The sequence below is a fragment of the Microcebus murinus genome, chromosome 13 (genome assembly GCF_040939455.1).
Source record: "Microcebus murinus isolate Inina chromosome 13, M.murinus_Inina_mat1.0, whole genome shotgun sequence".
NCBI lineage: Eukaryota > Metazoa > Chordata > Mammalia > Primates > Cheirogaleidae > Microcebus > Microcebus murinus.
In genome coordinates, this window is record NC_134116.1 from 57182333 (window position 1) to 57199094 (window position 16762).

At 34.9% G+C, this 16762-nt stretch overlaps 1 protein-coding gene across 6 annotated transcripts in view; it reads left to right on the forward strand.

Moving 5' to 3' along the window:
• Nucleotides 1-16762, forward strand: part of NAA16 (N-alpha-acetyltransferase 16, NatA auxiliary subunit) — a 54848-nt gene that overhangs the window by 9384 nt on the left and 28702 nt on the right. For 3 of the 6 annotated variants that reach the window (XM_012764982.3, XM_076009413.1, XM_012764984.3), the window contains 5 exons: nucleotides 1187-1321; nucleotides 4244-4397; nucleotides 7730-7849; nucleotides 9378-9404; nucleotides 11076-11171. In XM_012764982.3, coding sequence (XP_012620436.1) covers nucleotides 1187-1321; nucleotides 4244-4397; nucleotides 7730-7849; nucleotides 9378-9404; nucleotides 11076-11171 — 532 coding nt within the window. The remainder of the gene's footprint in view (nucleotides 1-1186; nucleotides 1322-4243; nucleotides 4398-7729; nucleotides 7850-9377; nucleotides 9405-11075; nucleotides 11172-16762) is intronic. The other 3 variants (XR_012922444.1, XM_012764983.3, XM_076009414.1) reach the window with 2 other exon arrangements.

The following is a 16762-nucleotide window of genomic DNA, read 5'->3' on the forward strand; positions in this document are numbered from 1 at the left end:
AATGCTGTACTGTAAGATTCTTTGTGAGTTTGACATTTACAAATTTGGTAAAGTAATAAGAGCTTTTATAATTGAAATCTAGACATAAAGATAAATTAGCTTTTTAAATTATTGGTTAGTAAATATAAAAAAATGTCAGTGGGATTGCCATAAATCAGTCTTTCTGTAGTTCAGACCTCTTCAGACTTATATCTTCAACTCTTTGCCGGGCATCTCCATGTGTTCATTCTACTTAGTATGTTGGAATCAGTGTGCTGAGAATAGAATATTCTATTATGTGAAGGAGGCCACCAAGTCTTAACTTCTCTTTAAATACATTCTTCATATATTCTTATTTTTGCCTTGTACTGTCAGATAAGGCCTTTATGCTATGCCTAGAATTTTGCAGCAGTTTCAGGGGCTCTGCTGAACTTGATAATGGCTCCATTCTTCAAGGTGTGTGGTTTTTTTCTTTAGCTGTGCTTAGGAGCCAGAATGTGGTGGGAATTAAAATCAATTGTCTTTAGGAATAAGACATAGAAATTAACACTGTTGGTAGAACAGTGGTTGCTAAACTGGATTGCAAAATAAATGAAGTTAAGAGAGAGCTGGGTGTGGTCTTGCGCCTGTAGTCTAGGTTATGTGGGGAGGCTGAGGAGAGACGATTGCTTGAGCCTAAGTGTTCAGGCCAGCTTGGGCAAAACAGTGAGACTATCTTAAAAAAAAAATGCTGGTGGTAAAACTGTAAAAGACCCAGAGAACTAGAGGTACTGGGGTGTCAAAGAACAAGAGTAGGAATATCAGCAAGTGAGGGTGTTGGCAGCACAGGACCTGTGCGTAGAGAGTTAGATATCTGGATTTATGATTTCTGGGTGGCAGTAAATTGTAGGGTGTGGTTGTAGAAATGAGTCTCTGAATTGGGTCGAGGAGAAGATTGTTAAAGATGAGGAGATCTTGGGACTTAGAAGATAAGTTGTTGGATGGGTGACTCACATTAGAGTTACATTTCCCCAGGATAATGGCAGGATTTGGCAGAGAGAAAACTGACCTGGACTTTAATGGAATATTGGGAGTAATGGAGAAACAAGAGTGAAAATCGGGGATGGTCAGATATTTGTTCCTCTTGGCTGCGTCCTTCCTGTGTCTGGGGCCAATTCTAACAATGTAATATGTTGTATATTATATATATATATATGTTTTTTTTTAGGAGACAAGATACCAGCTTCTTCAGTTGCGACCAACGCAACGTGCTTCCTGGATCGGATATGCTATTGCATACCATTTGTTGAAAGATTATGATATGGCCCTAAAACTATTGGAAGAATTTAGACAAACTCAGCAAGTAAGAATTTCATTTCAACACTTTTTTTCTATATTCACAAACTGAAATAGTTGGCTTCTAAATTGCTCTTGCCCCCAAATATGAATTAAAGTCTTTGAAACCTACGGGAAAGCTTGAAAAAATTTATGAAATAGTTGGAAGAAGTTAAAATGTATTAGGTTATTAAGTATGAAATGTCTAATTTCCTTAAGTATTAAGTTTGACAGTTAATATCTCTGACATTTCACCCTGACACTTCTTGTTTTATTTTTATTGTGAAGGTACATCCTCAGGTCTTGCAAATGCATGTTTTGGGCTTGTGATTATCTTTTAAATTTTTTTTTTTTTTTTGGAGACAGAGCCTCACTTTGTTGCCCAGGCTAGAGTGAGTGCCGTGGCGTCCTAGCTCACAGCAATCTCAATCTCCTGGGCTCAAGCGCTCCGACTGCCTCAGCCTCCCAAGTAGCTGGGACTACAGGCATGTGCCACCATGCCCAGCTATTTTCTATATATATTAGTTGGCCAATTAATTTCTTTCTATTTTTAGTAGAGACAGGGTCTCGCTCAGGCTGGTTTTGAACTCCCGACCTCGAGCAATCTGCCCGCCTTGGCCTCCCAGAGTGCTAGGATTACAGGCACCGCACCGGCCTTATCTTTTAAATTTTTTTAAGAGCGTTTTGTGGAATCATGGATAAGTTGAAAATTCTTGTTATTTTCTTCTGTTTGGAACACTTATTGGTTTGATTGTACCTTCCTAGATTGTTCCTTTTTCCTCTTTGGTCGATATTTGTCTTTTTGTTCTATTTTCTACATTTCTTTGATTTTCTTTTTGTTTTTAAATTTTATTTGAAAACATCATATGTTAAAATTGACCCTTTTTTGGTGTGTAGATCTATGAATTTTAGCACATGTGTAGGTTCATGTAACCACCACCACCACAGGCAAGAATGAGTTGCTTTTAATCCTTTCTCTAAAATTTTTCTCTGCAGTTATGTTTCTAATTTTAAAGTACCTCTTTTTTTAATCATTTTTTTTCTTTTTGTCTTTTTTCCCCCCTTAGCATCTAGTTCTTGGGGGTTATCTACTGTTTCTGGAGAGGAGCTCTCCAGTTTTTAGATGGGATGAGTTCCTGGCTACAGGGTATTTATTCAACATGTGGATTTGGCTGCGGAGTTGATAGAGATGATGTGGGGTTGGTCACATACTAACTTTCAGTTAATCTTCCAACCTTGAGCCCATGTCTCATTCCTACTCCCTCTGTTTATCAGTCGTTTCATAATCTTGATCCTGTCTGGGCTTGGGGTTCATCCATCTTACTTCACTTATTCTTCATTTACATTCCATCTTCCAGAAATGTATTGGAATCCTATATGGTATGTTCTGTTTATTTTTATGGGTTTTTATATTGTTTCATCTGCTCTTATTTTTGTTTATTCTCATAAGGGAGGAAATAAACTATGGTAAGGCTGCCATCTTTACTGAGATTCTTAGCTTTTTACCTCAAATTAGAGAATTTTTTTTCCCTTGAGTTGAAGCAACCAATCTTTTTTTTTTTTTTTTTTGAGACAGAGTCTCACTTTGTTGCCCAGGCTAGAGTGAGTGCCATGGCGTCAGCCTGGCTCACAGCAACCTCGATCTCCGGGGCTCAGTGATCCTACTGCCTCAGCCTCCCGAGTAGCTGGGACTACAGGCATGCACCACCATGCCCGGCTAATTTTTTGTATATATATTTTTAGTTGGTCAATTAATTTATTTCTTTTTTTTTTTTTTTTTTTTTGAGACAGAGTCTCGCTTTGTTGTCCAGGCTAGAGTGAGTGCCGTGGCGTCAGCCTAGCTCACAGCAACCTCAAACTCCTGGGCTTGAGTGATCCTTCTGCCTCAGCCTCCCGAGTAGCTGGGACTACAGGCATGCGCCACCATGCCCGGCTAATTTTTTTTTTTTTTTATATATATATCAGTTGGCCAATTAATTTCTTTCTATTTATAGTAGAGACGGGGTCTCGCTCTTGCTCAGGCTGGTTTTGAACTCCTGACCTTGAGCAATCCGCCAAGTGCTAGGATTACAGGCGTGAGCCACCACGCCCGGCCCGAAGCAACCAATCTTAATCAATAAAATTCTTTCTTAGACTAGCTCTTTGTCTTTATCCAAGAATCAAGTCCTAGCCAAAAGAAAGTACTATATCTCATTTGGTGGGCTTAACAAGAAACTTTCCTTTTAAACACAAAGTTATCACATTTTGATGGTTAAATTTAGGTGTTTTGGAATTTTCTACTTTTTTTTTAAGAGAGAGAGTTTTGCTGTTGCTCAGGCTGGAACTCAGTGGCTATTTACAGGTATAATCATAGTGCATTACAACCTGGAATTTTGGGGCTCAAGTGATCCTCCTGCCTCAGCCTCGGAGTAGCTGGGACTTCAGGCATGTGCTACTGTGTCCTATAACATTGGTTTTTTTTTTAGACATAATGCTATTCTATGCTTAATAGACCACAGTATAATGTAAACATAACTTTTATATGCACTGGGAAACCAAAAAAATTTTGTGTGACTTGCTTTATTGCAGTGGTCTGGAACCAAACCCTCAGTATCTATGAGTTATGCCTGTAATTAATTTTTTGTTTATTGATCTTTTATTTGGTGACTTGCTAAACTACTTTATTAATTCTGGTAGTTTTTTGTTAGATTCCTTAGGATTGCAACCATTTTTAAACTTAGATGTAGGATTTGCTGACCTATTCACTTGGCTATAGACAGAAATGCAGTCCTTTAATGTGTTTTAAAGAGTGTTTTAATTTTTGGTGCAGTTAATTGCTCTTCTGTTAGTATCTACGTATGGGTTGCTTTCTTGTCCATGTAAATGATTCTCCCAAGAAGGGAATTTAATTAAAGATTTGTAATTGCTTTATGTAACTATACAAATAAGGTAATTTGGTCATTTTTTTCAGATTCCTACCAACAAAATAGACTATGAATATAGTGAACTGATATTATACCAGAATCAAGTGATGAGAGAGGCAGATCTATTTCAGGAATCTTTGGAACATATAGAAACATATGAGAAACAAATATGTGATAAACTTTTGATAGAAGAAATTAAAGGTAAGTTGATTTGCTTTTTCTTTTTTAATGGCCTCAATTAAAAATTATAGATTTTATTCTGTCCTAACACTTAAGTAATACTTGCCATGTATCAGGCAAGGTTCTAAGCACTTTATTATTAAACCATTATTAATTAATTTAATCCTCATAACAGTCCTGTGATTTAACTGTATTCATTTTAGAGATGAGGGAAACTGAGGAACTGAGGGGTTAAGTGATTTGTCCAAGATCACACAGCTTTGTAAGCTAAGCAGTGCTAGATTTGATTCCAGATTTCATTCCCTTTAAGCAGCATCATATACTGCCTTTATATCAACTATTTATCTCTGTATGTGCATATATAGGTTAAAGACAGTGGAAACAGTAATTAATGATATTGAGATCATCATGAAAGCAAGAGTCATTTCTTTTCAGTATGGGCTGATTATGAAGGCAAGATCCTATGAATAGTTTTAACTGTTCATCAACAAAGGGTGAAACAAAATTTTTCACAAAGCTTCAACATCAGTTACCCTTTCCCTAAGTAATACTGTATTAAATTGAATGTCCAGCTAAAATAATAGTTTATGGACTAAAGTTTCATGTAGTTGCAGGACCTCCAAAGCTTAATAAAAATAATAGCTAACTTTTTTTTATACTCTTCTGTTTCAGAGTATGGTAATTGCTTAAACTGCTCTATTTCATTTAATTTTTTAGCACTTTTAAGATGGGTACTGTTTATTATCCCCATCTTATAGTTGAGGAGACAGAGGCTTAGAGTGTTTAAGGCCTTGTGAAAAACTCAGCTTTTTAAGAGTTAGTTTTTAAAAACATCAACACATCTTTCTGACTTCAGAGGCTTTACTTTTTTTTTTATAGTCTTTATTTTTCAGAACAGTTTTAGTTTCACAGCAAAATTGAGCAGAAGGTACAGAGAGTTCCCATACATCCCTGTCTCTGTCCACCCACAGCCTCTCCCATTGTCACATTCTGTGGGGTGTGACAAATGTATAATGATGTGTATCCACCATTATAGTATCATACAGAGTAGTTTCACTGCCCTAAAAATCCTCTGTGTTCATTCCTCCCTCTTCCCAACCCCTGGCAACCACTGATCTTTTTATTGTCTCCATAGTTTTTGCCATTTTAAAAATGTCATGTAGTTGGAATGACACAGTATGTGGCTTTTTCAGATTGGCTGCTTTTGCTTAGTAATATGCATTTAAGTTTCTCCATGTCTTTTCATGAGCTCCTTACTTTTAACCACTATACTTTCTTGTTAATGTATAGCATGGGACTGATTTAGTTTTTATTATGATTAATATTAATACCAATATTGATGATAATACTTTTGCAAGCTATTGTTAAAATGTGGGTAAATAATTAAGTATTCTTATCTCTTTCTTGTTCTACTACCTGCAGTTGATGGGAGCAAAAAAAAAGGCAATTATTTTTCCTTTCCTTTCTGATATAGTATAGCTATTTCCTGATAAAATCTTAACCCTCTCAGTTTGTTGTTTCTCTTTCTCTGTAGTTGTCCTGTAGTATCAGTAGGAAATGGAGTTATTAGAAAGTAAATATAATATTGTGAAATCATTTCTAGTTAAAAAATTCTACAAATTGCCTCACATTGTTAGGGTAATTTGGGGGCCATTAATTTGAATATATAGCCAGTGTTCTGTATTGCCTACAGAGATAGCGTATGGTATTACTTTTTTCTGGTGAACTTTGTACGCCCAGAGACCTTTGATAGTTAACACATTTATTTCTTTTGTCATTAACTTTTTTTTTTTATGGAGACAGGGTCTCTGTCTGTCGTCTGGGCTAGAGTGCGTCAGCCTAACTTACAGCAACCTCAAACTCTTGAGCTGAAGTGATCCTTCTGCCTCCTGCCACAGCCTCCCAAGTAGCTGTGACTACAGGCACCACCATGCCTGCTGATTTTTTCTATTTTTAGTAGAGGCAAGGTCTCGCTCTTGCTTAGGCTGGTCTCAAAGTCAAGTGATCCTTCTGCCTTGGCCTGCCAGAGTGCTAGGATTAAAGGCGTGAGCCACTGTGCCTGGCCTTGTAGTCATTAACTTATTAACGACTTTTTTTTAAAGCTTGTAAAAATAAAATTAGAGATTTTTACTTTTTTTATGAATACGCAGATATACTTATTTGTTCTGTGCATTCCTCTAGTAATAACCTTTGTTTCATGGTAGTAGCAGATAACAGTTGTTATTTGTTGTTAGCAGTTGTTTTTGGAAATGAAAAATATGCTGTTGTCTATTATATTTGAGATAAGCAGGGTAAAAATTGGACTGGCCTGAAAATAATTGTGGAGGAATGGGGCATGTTTATAGTTTTAAATAGCAGGCTTTTATGTGTATTCATTTTGTACCAGGCAGTGTGCTAATCACTTGCTCAGTGTCATAAAGCTAATTAGTAGTGGAGTTGGTAATTAATTACACTTAGTTCAGTCTTATGCTAGAGATTGAGTGATATATAATAAATACATAGGAAAATAATAGTATATAGAACCACTATAATATACTGCCTCCTCCAACATGATGGAAGCTGAAATAGTATGACTGAAGATATTTCAAAGGGTTATTTGTTTGAAATAGATTCTTTGGGGAATGGGAAATCTTGGGGACAGAAAGTTGAGGTATGTTCTTTTTTGAGAATTGCCCTTTTATCTTGGATTAGGTGTGTTTTGCATTATATCTGAGAGGTGTAGGTCCTCAGTCTCCACACTCACTTTCGATTTGTGTGGCTTAGTATAATAAAAGGATTTATATGTGAGAGGTGACCCATACATGAATGTGGCTTTTGTGGCTTCCTGCTATGAAGTGGTGTTTAGTGTTATAATTTTACTGAGTTAAACTTCTCCAATTTAGTGACCTCTAAAGGAAACTAAGAGAATTGAGTGGAGAATTGTTTAATATGTCAACTTATCAGGAAAGGGACATTCAAATCTTGCAGTAGGAAAGTAGGAATATTTCATTAGACTTATTTATCAGTCTAATTTTGCTGTGTGTATGTGGTGGGGGGTGGTCTTTAGGTATCTCAATATAAAAATGTGTGTGATGCAAAGGTTTTTTTTTTTAACTAACAAATTAACATGCTACATGTGTATTTGGGGTGTGAGAGGGAGCCAAAAATGAAAGTGCACAAATGGATGTTCATTTCTGAAGGCAAGCAGTGAATTAATCTGTGCTTAGTTATATAAATTGCAACCTGTTCCATGGGGAAGCACATACAGTTTTTTCTTTTATAAACATCTATTCACTAATAATAGTGAAATCTCTGTGATCAAAAAGGTATTTAATGTTTAAATAAAATGAATGTGGTTTTAAACTTAATTTTAGGGGAAATATTGTTGAAATTGGGAAGATTAAAAGAAGCCAGTGAAGTATTCAAAAACTTGATTGATCGGAATGCAGAGAATTGGTGTTATTATGAAGGCTTGGAGAAAGCTCTACAACTTAGTATGTAATGATTTTTTTTTTCTACTTTCTCTAACCAATGTTTAAAAGTATAATAAAATGTAAAGTTGGTAATAATACTTGAGAACAAATAATTTTAGCATTAGTGCTTGTTTTTCCATTTAGTAAAATTATATTTAGGTTAAATATGGGGGGGAAATGAATTCGAATAATTACACTTCACTATAAATGCTTACAGATAATTTTAGATTTCGTGACCCATTAAAATCTTACCAATTTAGACTAACTAGAGAGAGGGGGAGGAAAATGAGCATTCTCTTTCTGGGAAATGTTATGATTATTTAATATTTTTAAATCATTAGAGATTCATTATCCTCAACCTCTAAAGATAAGAATTGGGCCAAAGAATTCTTGCCATGGGTATGTTGTATATATCAAGGGTATGTTGTGTTTACCAATGAAAACGAAAATTATTTTCTTAATTTCAAACTAGGCTAATTCATGCACAGCAAAATATTTTGCATCTTCTTTTGAAATTAGCCTTGATCCTTTGCCGAAATTTAGTGCTATTCCAAAATTTCCCTAATATTTTCATAATTAAGTATTGTTAAGAGCAGTTAATATTCCTAAAATCATATTTAATTGTTTTCTTTTTTGTTTTGGTTGTGACAGAGTCTTGCTCTGTCACCCTAGGTAGTGTAGTGGCGTCATCGTAGCTTACTGTAACCTCAAACTCCTGACCTCAAGAGATCTTCCTGGCTCAGCCTCCCAAGTAGCAGGGACTACAGGCGTGTGCCATGACTGTTGGCTAATTTTTCTATTTTTAGTAGAGATGGGGTCTCACTTTTGTTAAGACTGGTTTCAAACTCCTGAGCTCAAGTGATCCTCTCACCTCGGTCTCCCAGAGTGCTAGGACAGGCGTGAGCCACCGCACTTAGCCCATATTTAATCGTAAATAAATGTTTTCCTGAAATGATTATGAAACAGGCTTGAGGATGTTGAAACAGCAGAATTTTTAAATTTAACAAGTACATTAGGCCCAGTGTGGCGGCTCCTATAATCCCAACACTTTGGGAGGTAGTAGTGGGAGGATTGCTTGAGGTCAGGAGTCAAGACCAGCCGGTGCAACATAGCAAGATGCCAATTCTACCAAAAAAAAGTATGTTAAATAGGTGGCTCCCCATATATTCATTAATAGTAATATGAGCTATGAAAAAATTTGTTATACCCTAATCATTGTTATTAATTAATGTATGTTTTCTGTTTATATTTAAAATTTAATACTATAAGTTATTAGAAGTTTTTATTTCCTTAAGTAACTTTTTAAGAAAATGTTCAAAATATTGATTAGATCAATAATCTGTAAAATATGGGGCAAAAGTCCTCTGTTGAAGGGTGGAAATGTGAGATAACTATGAATTTTCTTTAAAATAGTACTCACTGCCTTGCAGTTAATAAAAGTATTTTAATGTTTTAGTAAAATGGATATAATGTGTTCCATATGTCAGGATCCTTGGTTACTGTAAAATATATTGATTACAAAACTAATTATACCACTTTATCGTTTTAGGTTCCTTAGGACCTTTTCTTCCCCATGGTAAGTTCTGGAGCTCCAACTTGTGACTTCAGATAGGACATTGAAATGGTTTAGTTTTGTCTTAATGTTTATTGAACTACATTTCTAAGACTTGTTATATCTGGGGTAGTGGAGAAATTTTTTTTATACTTCAGCCTGTCTTTCTCCAAGATTAGGCATAAACATGAGAACTATTTTTTTTTTTTTTTTTTTTTTTGAGACAGTGCTTTGCTCTGTTGCTCAGGCTTGGAAGTACAGTGGTGTGATCACAGCTAACTGAAACCTCAAACTCCTGGGCTCAAGTGATCTTCCCATCTCAGCCACCAAAGTAGCTAGGACTACAGGTGCACGCCACCATGCCTGATTTTTAAAAAACATTTTCTGTAGAGACAGGGGTGTTGATATGTTGCCCAGGCTGGTCTCCAACTCCTGACCTCCAGTGATCCTCCTGTGTCCACCTTCCAAAGTGCTGGGATTATGGGTGTGAGCTACCATACCAGACAAGAACTATTTTTTTAAAAATACATATATTTTTATTGTCTCCAAGTAAATTTTAGTTTAAGGGTCTTTAATCATTCATGAAGTCTCCAAATCTTTAACAGAATGTGAAAATTGTTTTTCACATGTCCCAGGTTTTAAAATCCAACCACATTGGAGCTCCAAAACATATTATTGGGGGAAGGAATGAGTCTAAACAAAATCAAACTTTACCTCTTAAAATGCAGTGTTTACAGTCTTGTTAGTAAACACTCCATTTATTATGGAGATACCTTGTTTGCTAGCACCAAGGGTTATTCTTAGAATAATTATATATTTGTGGTCTGAATTAAAGTCCACTTTAAGCCTTATAGTGTCAAAACAGGTTTGTTTGCTTTTTCTTAAAATTCTGTTGTAATTTGCTTAAATAAAGTAATGTATGTGATTTCTCTTGGTCAGTTTTGTAGGTTATTGTTTTAGAATAATGAACTGCACCCAGATTCTACTCTGCATATTTTTGCTGCAGAGTAACATAGTTTACATTTAAATCCTCTATGTGGTATAATTAAATTATGAGGGAAGATAGAACTTTTTGTTAGAAGTATATTTTATATCTTTTGTGAGAAATGATAGCCACTTTATAGAATCAATGGGTTTTTTTTATAATGGAGTTTCATTGGAAGATTTTAAGTCTCAAAGCTACCATAGAAATTGAGTTCATTTTTTAAAATATAAAACATTTGCAATTGTGATCCTAAAACTGTTGCTTTTTGAAGCCTAATCAGCAGGCTATAAACTTCATAGGGATATATGTAGGCTTTATTGGTTTAGAATGTTTACATAAGATATGTTATAAAGGATATATTATAAAAGGATTTTCTTTTTCACGTTTTGTGCTAAAGAATATAAGAGAAGTGCAGCGTGTGTTAAGCATATATTAAGTCTGTGTGGCTAGTGTGTATGTGATTTGAGTTGTATCTGTTGTGATAAAAGAAGTTTTGGATTTCTCTAGAGATAAAGTTTAAAATGATAACTTACTGATTATAGTATTTCACTACCACAGGGCTTTTAATATCATACTTAACTAAAATTGAAAGCAGCATCCATATTGTTAATATAATTTTTATTTATAACATAATTTTTAAAGTTTGTTAGCCTTTTGTCATAGATGAAAGTTTTGATGCTATGAATTTCATCTGTATTTACTGACAATAGGCACTTTAGAAGAGAGGCTTCAAATTTATGAAGAAATTAGTAAGCAACATCCCAGAGCCATTTCACCTAGAAGATTACCTTTGAATCTTGTCCCAGGTAATATTGGGATATCTTTTGTAGTACTAATAATTATTTGTTGAAATTATGTAATAATATTCATATTTTAAAAAGTTGTTTCTGGTATAGAGTTTACCTCTGTACCAATCTTGGGGTTGAGAGTGACCATTTATGAATTTATTATGCATATGTTAGTAAGAGTGTTATACTTCAATATATGGCAAAAATGTTGGTTTTAAGTATTTGAAGTTGTTCTATATAAAACTGCTTTTCTTAAGTTGATCTCATGAAGTGGAGAGTAGAGATAGAGGCTGGGAAGGGTGTGTGTGTTGGCAGGGTCAGGGGGATGAAGAAAGATTGATTAATGGTTACAAACATAGATAGAAGGAGTAAGTTCTAATGTTCCATAGCAGAATAGGGTGTCTACTTCAAAACACCTAGAAGTGTGGACTTGAAATGTTCTCAACACATAGAAATGATAATATTCAAGGTAACAGATTCCCCAGATACTCTGACTTGATCATTATACATTCCATTGCATGTAACAAGATACCACATGTACCCCATAAATATGTATAAATATTATGTATTAATGAAAACTGCTTTTCTTATGTGACATATTTATAAAAGCACCATATTTAGAAGGCAAATTAAATTCCCTAGAATTGCTGAAAAATTATATGAGGTATTATAATTTAAGTGGTGGAAGTATGGAAGTTTTCTATTTAAAGTATAAATTCAAAGAAAATGTTGTAAGCTTTTTGTGCCCACCACAGTGTTTAAAATAACATCATAATTTCCTTTGAAGGCCTCTCTCCTGAGAGTTAACCACATTCCTAAGTTTCACTTTAATTTATAGAACTCCATGTATTTTGTATCCCTAAAAACAAAACAAATAGCTTATGTAAATTGGAATTCTCTGGTATGTATTCAGTGATTTGTGTTTATTGCACAGTAGTATGTATGTGACCTTGAACCAAGTTATGTTATATAACTGAACTCATTTACTTCTGGGCTGTGTAGGAGGTAGAGAGTATATTAGTTCTTCAGATAGTTAACATCTTTATTGATCATTTTATTAAAAAATTGTGTTTTTGTTGAAGTCTTTATTTTTAGTTGTGAGTGCTGTAGTTTATGACTTATTTATTGGGGCTTTTGGCATTTCTTTTTATATAAGTCAGACTCTAGAAAGCTAATATAACTTTTAAAATAGTCTGGGGGAGTGGTTGTGGGGTGGAGAATATTTTCTAATAAATTTTCACAGTGGAAAATACATGTTTAATTGGGTTATGATTTTATTTTTATTGAAAGATTCATGAAAATTAAAAATTTTTAGTTGAGTCTATTAAAAATATATGAAATACCTCTTAGAAATGGATTGGATAGTAGATAGAAATTCATTTAAAAAATTCATTTTCTACTAGCGCATATCAGTTCCATAGATGATGAGTCATATTCTTTTGATCCCTCCCTATTTTGTTTTGGTTTAGTAGAATACTGAAAGCACATTTTACTAATGTTTTCCAGGGAACATTAAGTCCAAGTGGATGAGTTTAAACACAACTATCGAGTTTCTACAGGACTTGTCAGAGCTTTTTTTTTCCTTTTACATTTGCCCTTTGGCTGTAGAGAGCTTTTAATATACTTTTTATGAATTCAAAGATTGGAGTTTACTGTGTAGGAAGGAGCATTTCTCTAATAAAAGAAAGTGTTTTATGGAAGATGCTTAGGCTCACATGTCTGTACCTCTTTCTCCTCCTTTTTTTTTTTTTTTTTTTTGAGACAGAGTCTCGCTTTGTTGCCCAGGCTAGTGTGAGTGCCGTGGCGTCAGCCTAGCTCACAGCAACCTCAAACTCCTGGGCTCGAGTGATCCTTCTGTCTCAGCCTCCCGAGTAGCTGGGACTACAGGCATGCGCCACCATTCCCGGCTAATTTTTTATATATATATCAGTTGGCCAATTAGTTTCTTTCTATTTATAGTAGAGACGGGTCTCGTTCTTGCTCAGGCTGGTTTTGAACTCCTGACCTCGAGCAATCCGCCTGCCTCGGCCTCCCAGAGTGCTAGGATTACAGGCGTGAGCCACCGCACCCGGCCTTTTTTTTTTGTTTTGAGACAGGATCTCACTTTGTTGCTGTGACTGGAATGCAGTGATGTGATCATAGCTCACTGCAACCTCAAACTCCTGAGCTCAAGTGATCCTCCTGCCTCAGACTCCTAAGTAGCTGGGACTCATACCACCATGCATAGCTAACTCTCCCTCTTTTTATTTTTTTTAATAGCTTTCTGAAATATAATTCATATACCATAACATTTACTGTTTTAAAGTGTATAATTGTTTTAGTTTATTCATAGAGTTGTGCGATCATCATCACTATCTGCTTTCAGAAAACTTTTCATGACTCCAAAAAGAAACCCCATATCCATTAGCAGCCATACCCTAGGCCCCTTCACCCCCAGAACCCGACAGCTACTAATCTACTTTCTGTACCTATGGATTTGCCTGTTTCTGGACATTTCATATAAATGAAACTATACCATATGTGGCCTTTAGTGTGTGGCTTCTCCTTTTATCAGTCTCAAGGTATGTCTTGTATTTTACAATGTGGGTAGGGGTATTCTCTTACGAGCTTTCAAATGCATTCACATACCTCTTAGGAAACAAAGAAGTCTCATTTAGCGTTAAGATTACAAACACGATTTATTTCCATAGTCAATAAAGTTTGCTAAAGGCTCTCAGTACATGGCAGTGTATAGTAGGAAATACATTTTCAGGTGTGATTTTAGGTTAAAGTGGAACCATCCTAGACTCTCTGGGACATTCTGTCTTTGAAATGCTAAAAGGACTTTTGTTTACTAGATATATCCCAGTTGAAAGGTTTAATGGCTTGGGCTTCAAGGTCCTCAGCATCACTGTGAGGTTCTTTCTTTTTTTCTTTTTCTTTTGTTATGTTCTCTTTATTCTTTCCCATTCTTCCCTTCCTTACTTTTGATAGGGTCTCACATAGTGATAGCTCACTGTAACCTCAAACTCTTACTCAAGGGATCCTCCCCCTTTAGCCTTCTGAGTAGCTGGGACCACAGGTGCCACCACCACCCCTGGCTACTTTTTAAACAGTTTTTGTAGGGAGAGGGTATCACTATGTTGCCCAGGCTGGTCTCAAACTTCTGGCCTCAAGCAGTTCTCCCCCCTTGGGTTCCCAAAGTGCTGGAGTTGCAGGTGTGGGTTACTGTGCCTAGCCTCTTTCTAGTTTTTAAATTCTTTTTTGTTGATTTTATTTTTCTTTCATTTAAATATTTTTTTTCTCCTTCAGAACATGATACGTTCGGATCACTGTGAGATTCTGACATACATGTATTGACAAAGCTCTAATGAATATGTATAAAATTATGTAAATACTCAGTTGTATCTGCAAAAGCTCAATGTTTCGTGACTTCTTTTGCCTACCTAAAAATATTTTTATGTGCATTTTGGCATTATCAAAAGCAATAAGATCTTTTTCAAGAAACATGATAGAACTTGAATATGCAAGATAAAAGTTTTGAAAAAGTTCCAGTGTTTAGATAAAAAGGCTTGATATCTACAGAGCAGTGGGGAAATTCTCTAACACCCTGAAATATTAAGTGCTCTAGAAGCAATGCAGAGATAAAGCAACTTTTCAAAATAATTAATAGAATTTATCACGTTCCATTATTCTTCACTGGCTGAGGGGTGGAGAGAAGGAAGGAGATAATCCAGAGTGTTAAACACAGAATACTATTAATAATTAAATTTTGTTCCATTATTTAGAATGGATTTCCAGTGAATCAGAAATAGTCTGATCTTGCAGTTTATGCTAATTATTTTAGCGCTGGTTTTTGGGGCATCGATTTTTATGTGAATCTATGCTACATATCTAGATAAGAATTAAGCATAGTACCTATGCAGTCAGGTAACCTGTTTTGTGAACAGTAATGCTAAACAGGCATATAATATTGATGATCCCCCCCCAAGATAAGAATATGGGGGTACAAAATAAGTAGGAAGAAGGGAGATAATTTGTTTTGTGTAAAGGTTCTTCTTATATCTAAAGAAAGAATTTGAGATGTATAAATAATTAGTAATTTGGGGGATACGGTGAGCAGCGTAGACTTCTTGTTTAAATGATACATTCTTACAGTTACAAATTAGAAGGGTTTATAAGTGAAGTCTGTTTCTTGTCTCTGTCCCCTGGTTACCAAGTTTACTTGCCTAAACACATCTGTTGTTATCAGTTGATGGTGTATTCTTCCAGAAATACACTGTGCATATACAGGCAAAAAGTGTGGAAGGTTTATGTACAGCTTTCCTTTTTTCTCCTCCCTTTTTACAAAAGTAGTAGCATGCATTGCTTTGTATCTGGATTTTCTTTTAAATATATTTGGAGAACAGTCCTATTTCAGCACATAAAGAACTTCATTCTTTTTCATACCTATGCAGTCTTAATAAATCAAATCTGCCAGTATGATCTGAATAGACCAAGAAAGTGGGCCAAGAAAGAGGAGTTCAGAGTAGCTTCTGACATGAAGATAAGTGCTTGGGGGTAATTGGGGGTATAGAAAACAGAATCTTAAATGTAGAAATATAATACCCTGACAAGGTATCGGGGAAGATAGTGGTAGATACATTTATTCAGTGATTGCTGTATGCCAGACACTCCTTTACTGCCATCCATTTTTTATAACTTTTGGCTTATACCAGTGCTGGGAAGATTTGATCTCTGAAACTACTTTCTATTTTTAAGGCAGTAATGGTGTATATTTAACCTAGGATGAAGTATTATGCTGTTTTGGTATTCTGTGATTTTCAAAAGACCAGTCCTTTGTATGTGATCTAATAAGAAATTAGAGATTATCTGAGAACAGTCTTTATAGTTAATAGAGTTAATTTTTGTGACATCTAATTATATTGAGTATACAAGTTTTGTTTGATGGAATCACAGCAAATTAAAATAACCACTTTGGGTTGTTAGATTTTGTTATACAGTATTGTGGTTCATAAAGAAACCTTAGGGGGTCATTTCAGTCATCTGTCTCACTTTTTAGGCTAAATAGTTCATGACATATGTGCTTTTTTTTTTTTTTTTTTTTAATGATTGAGTAAATCCATGTCCTTATATATTAACCCTTACTGTGAAAAAGTTCATGTCTTTGTATTTAAAATGAAACTTCTTTAAATATTTAAAAACTTCTTTAAATATTTTCTGCTTTCAAAGAGTGACACCAAATCTTTTGTAAGGGTTTATTAATAATATAATTATTTACTTGATGTTTGCACATAGAGTATTTATTTTAATTCTGATGTTAGAATACTCCAGGGCTCAGTCTAATTCCTAACATACATATTTTATTTTCATTGTTGGTCTCACTCATTAGAATGTTAAATTCTAAAATCCTATGAGGGCAAGATTTAAAAAATTATTTTTGTTTAATCAGTGCTCTATTCCCAATACCTAAAACAATACCTGACTTGTAGTAGGTGCTTTGTACATCAGTGTGGAATTAGTGGATGTTGAAGTAAATCACAAGTTGATTTGGGAAAGCATTTGTAAACATCAGTTTAGTGTTTGTAAAAAGATATTTCAGCTACTACTTGAAGACAGTGCTGATTTAC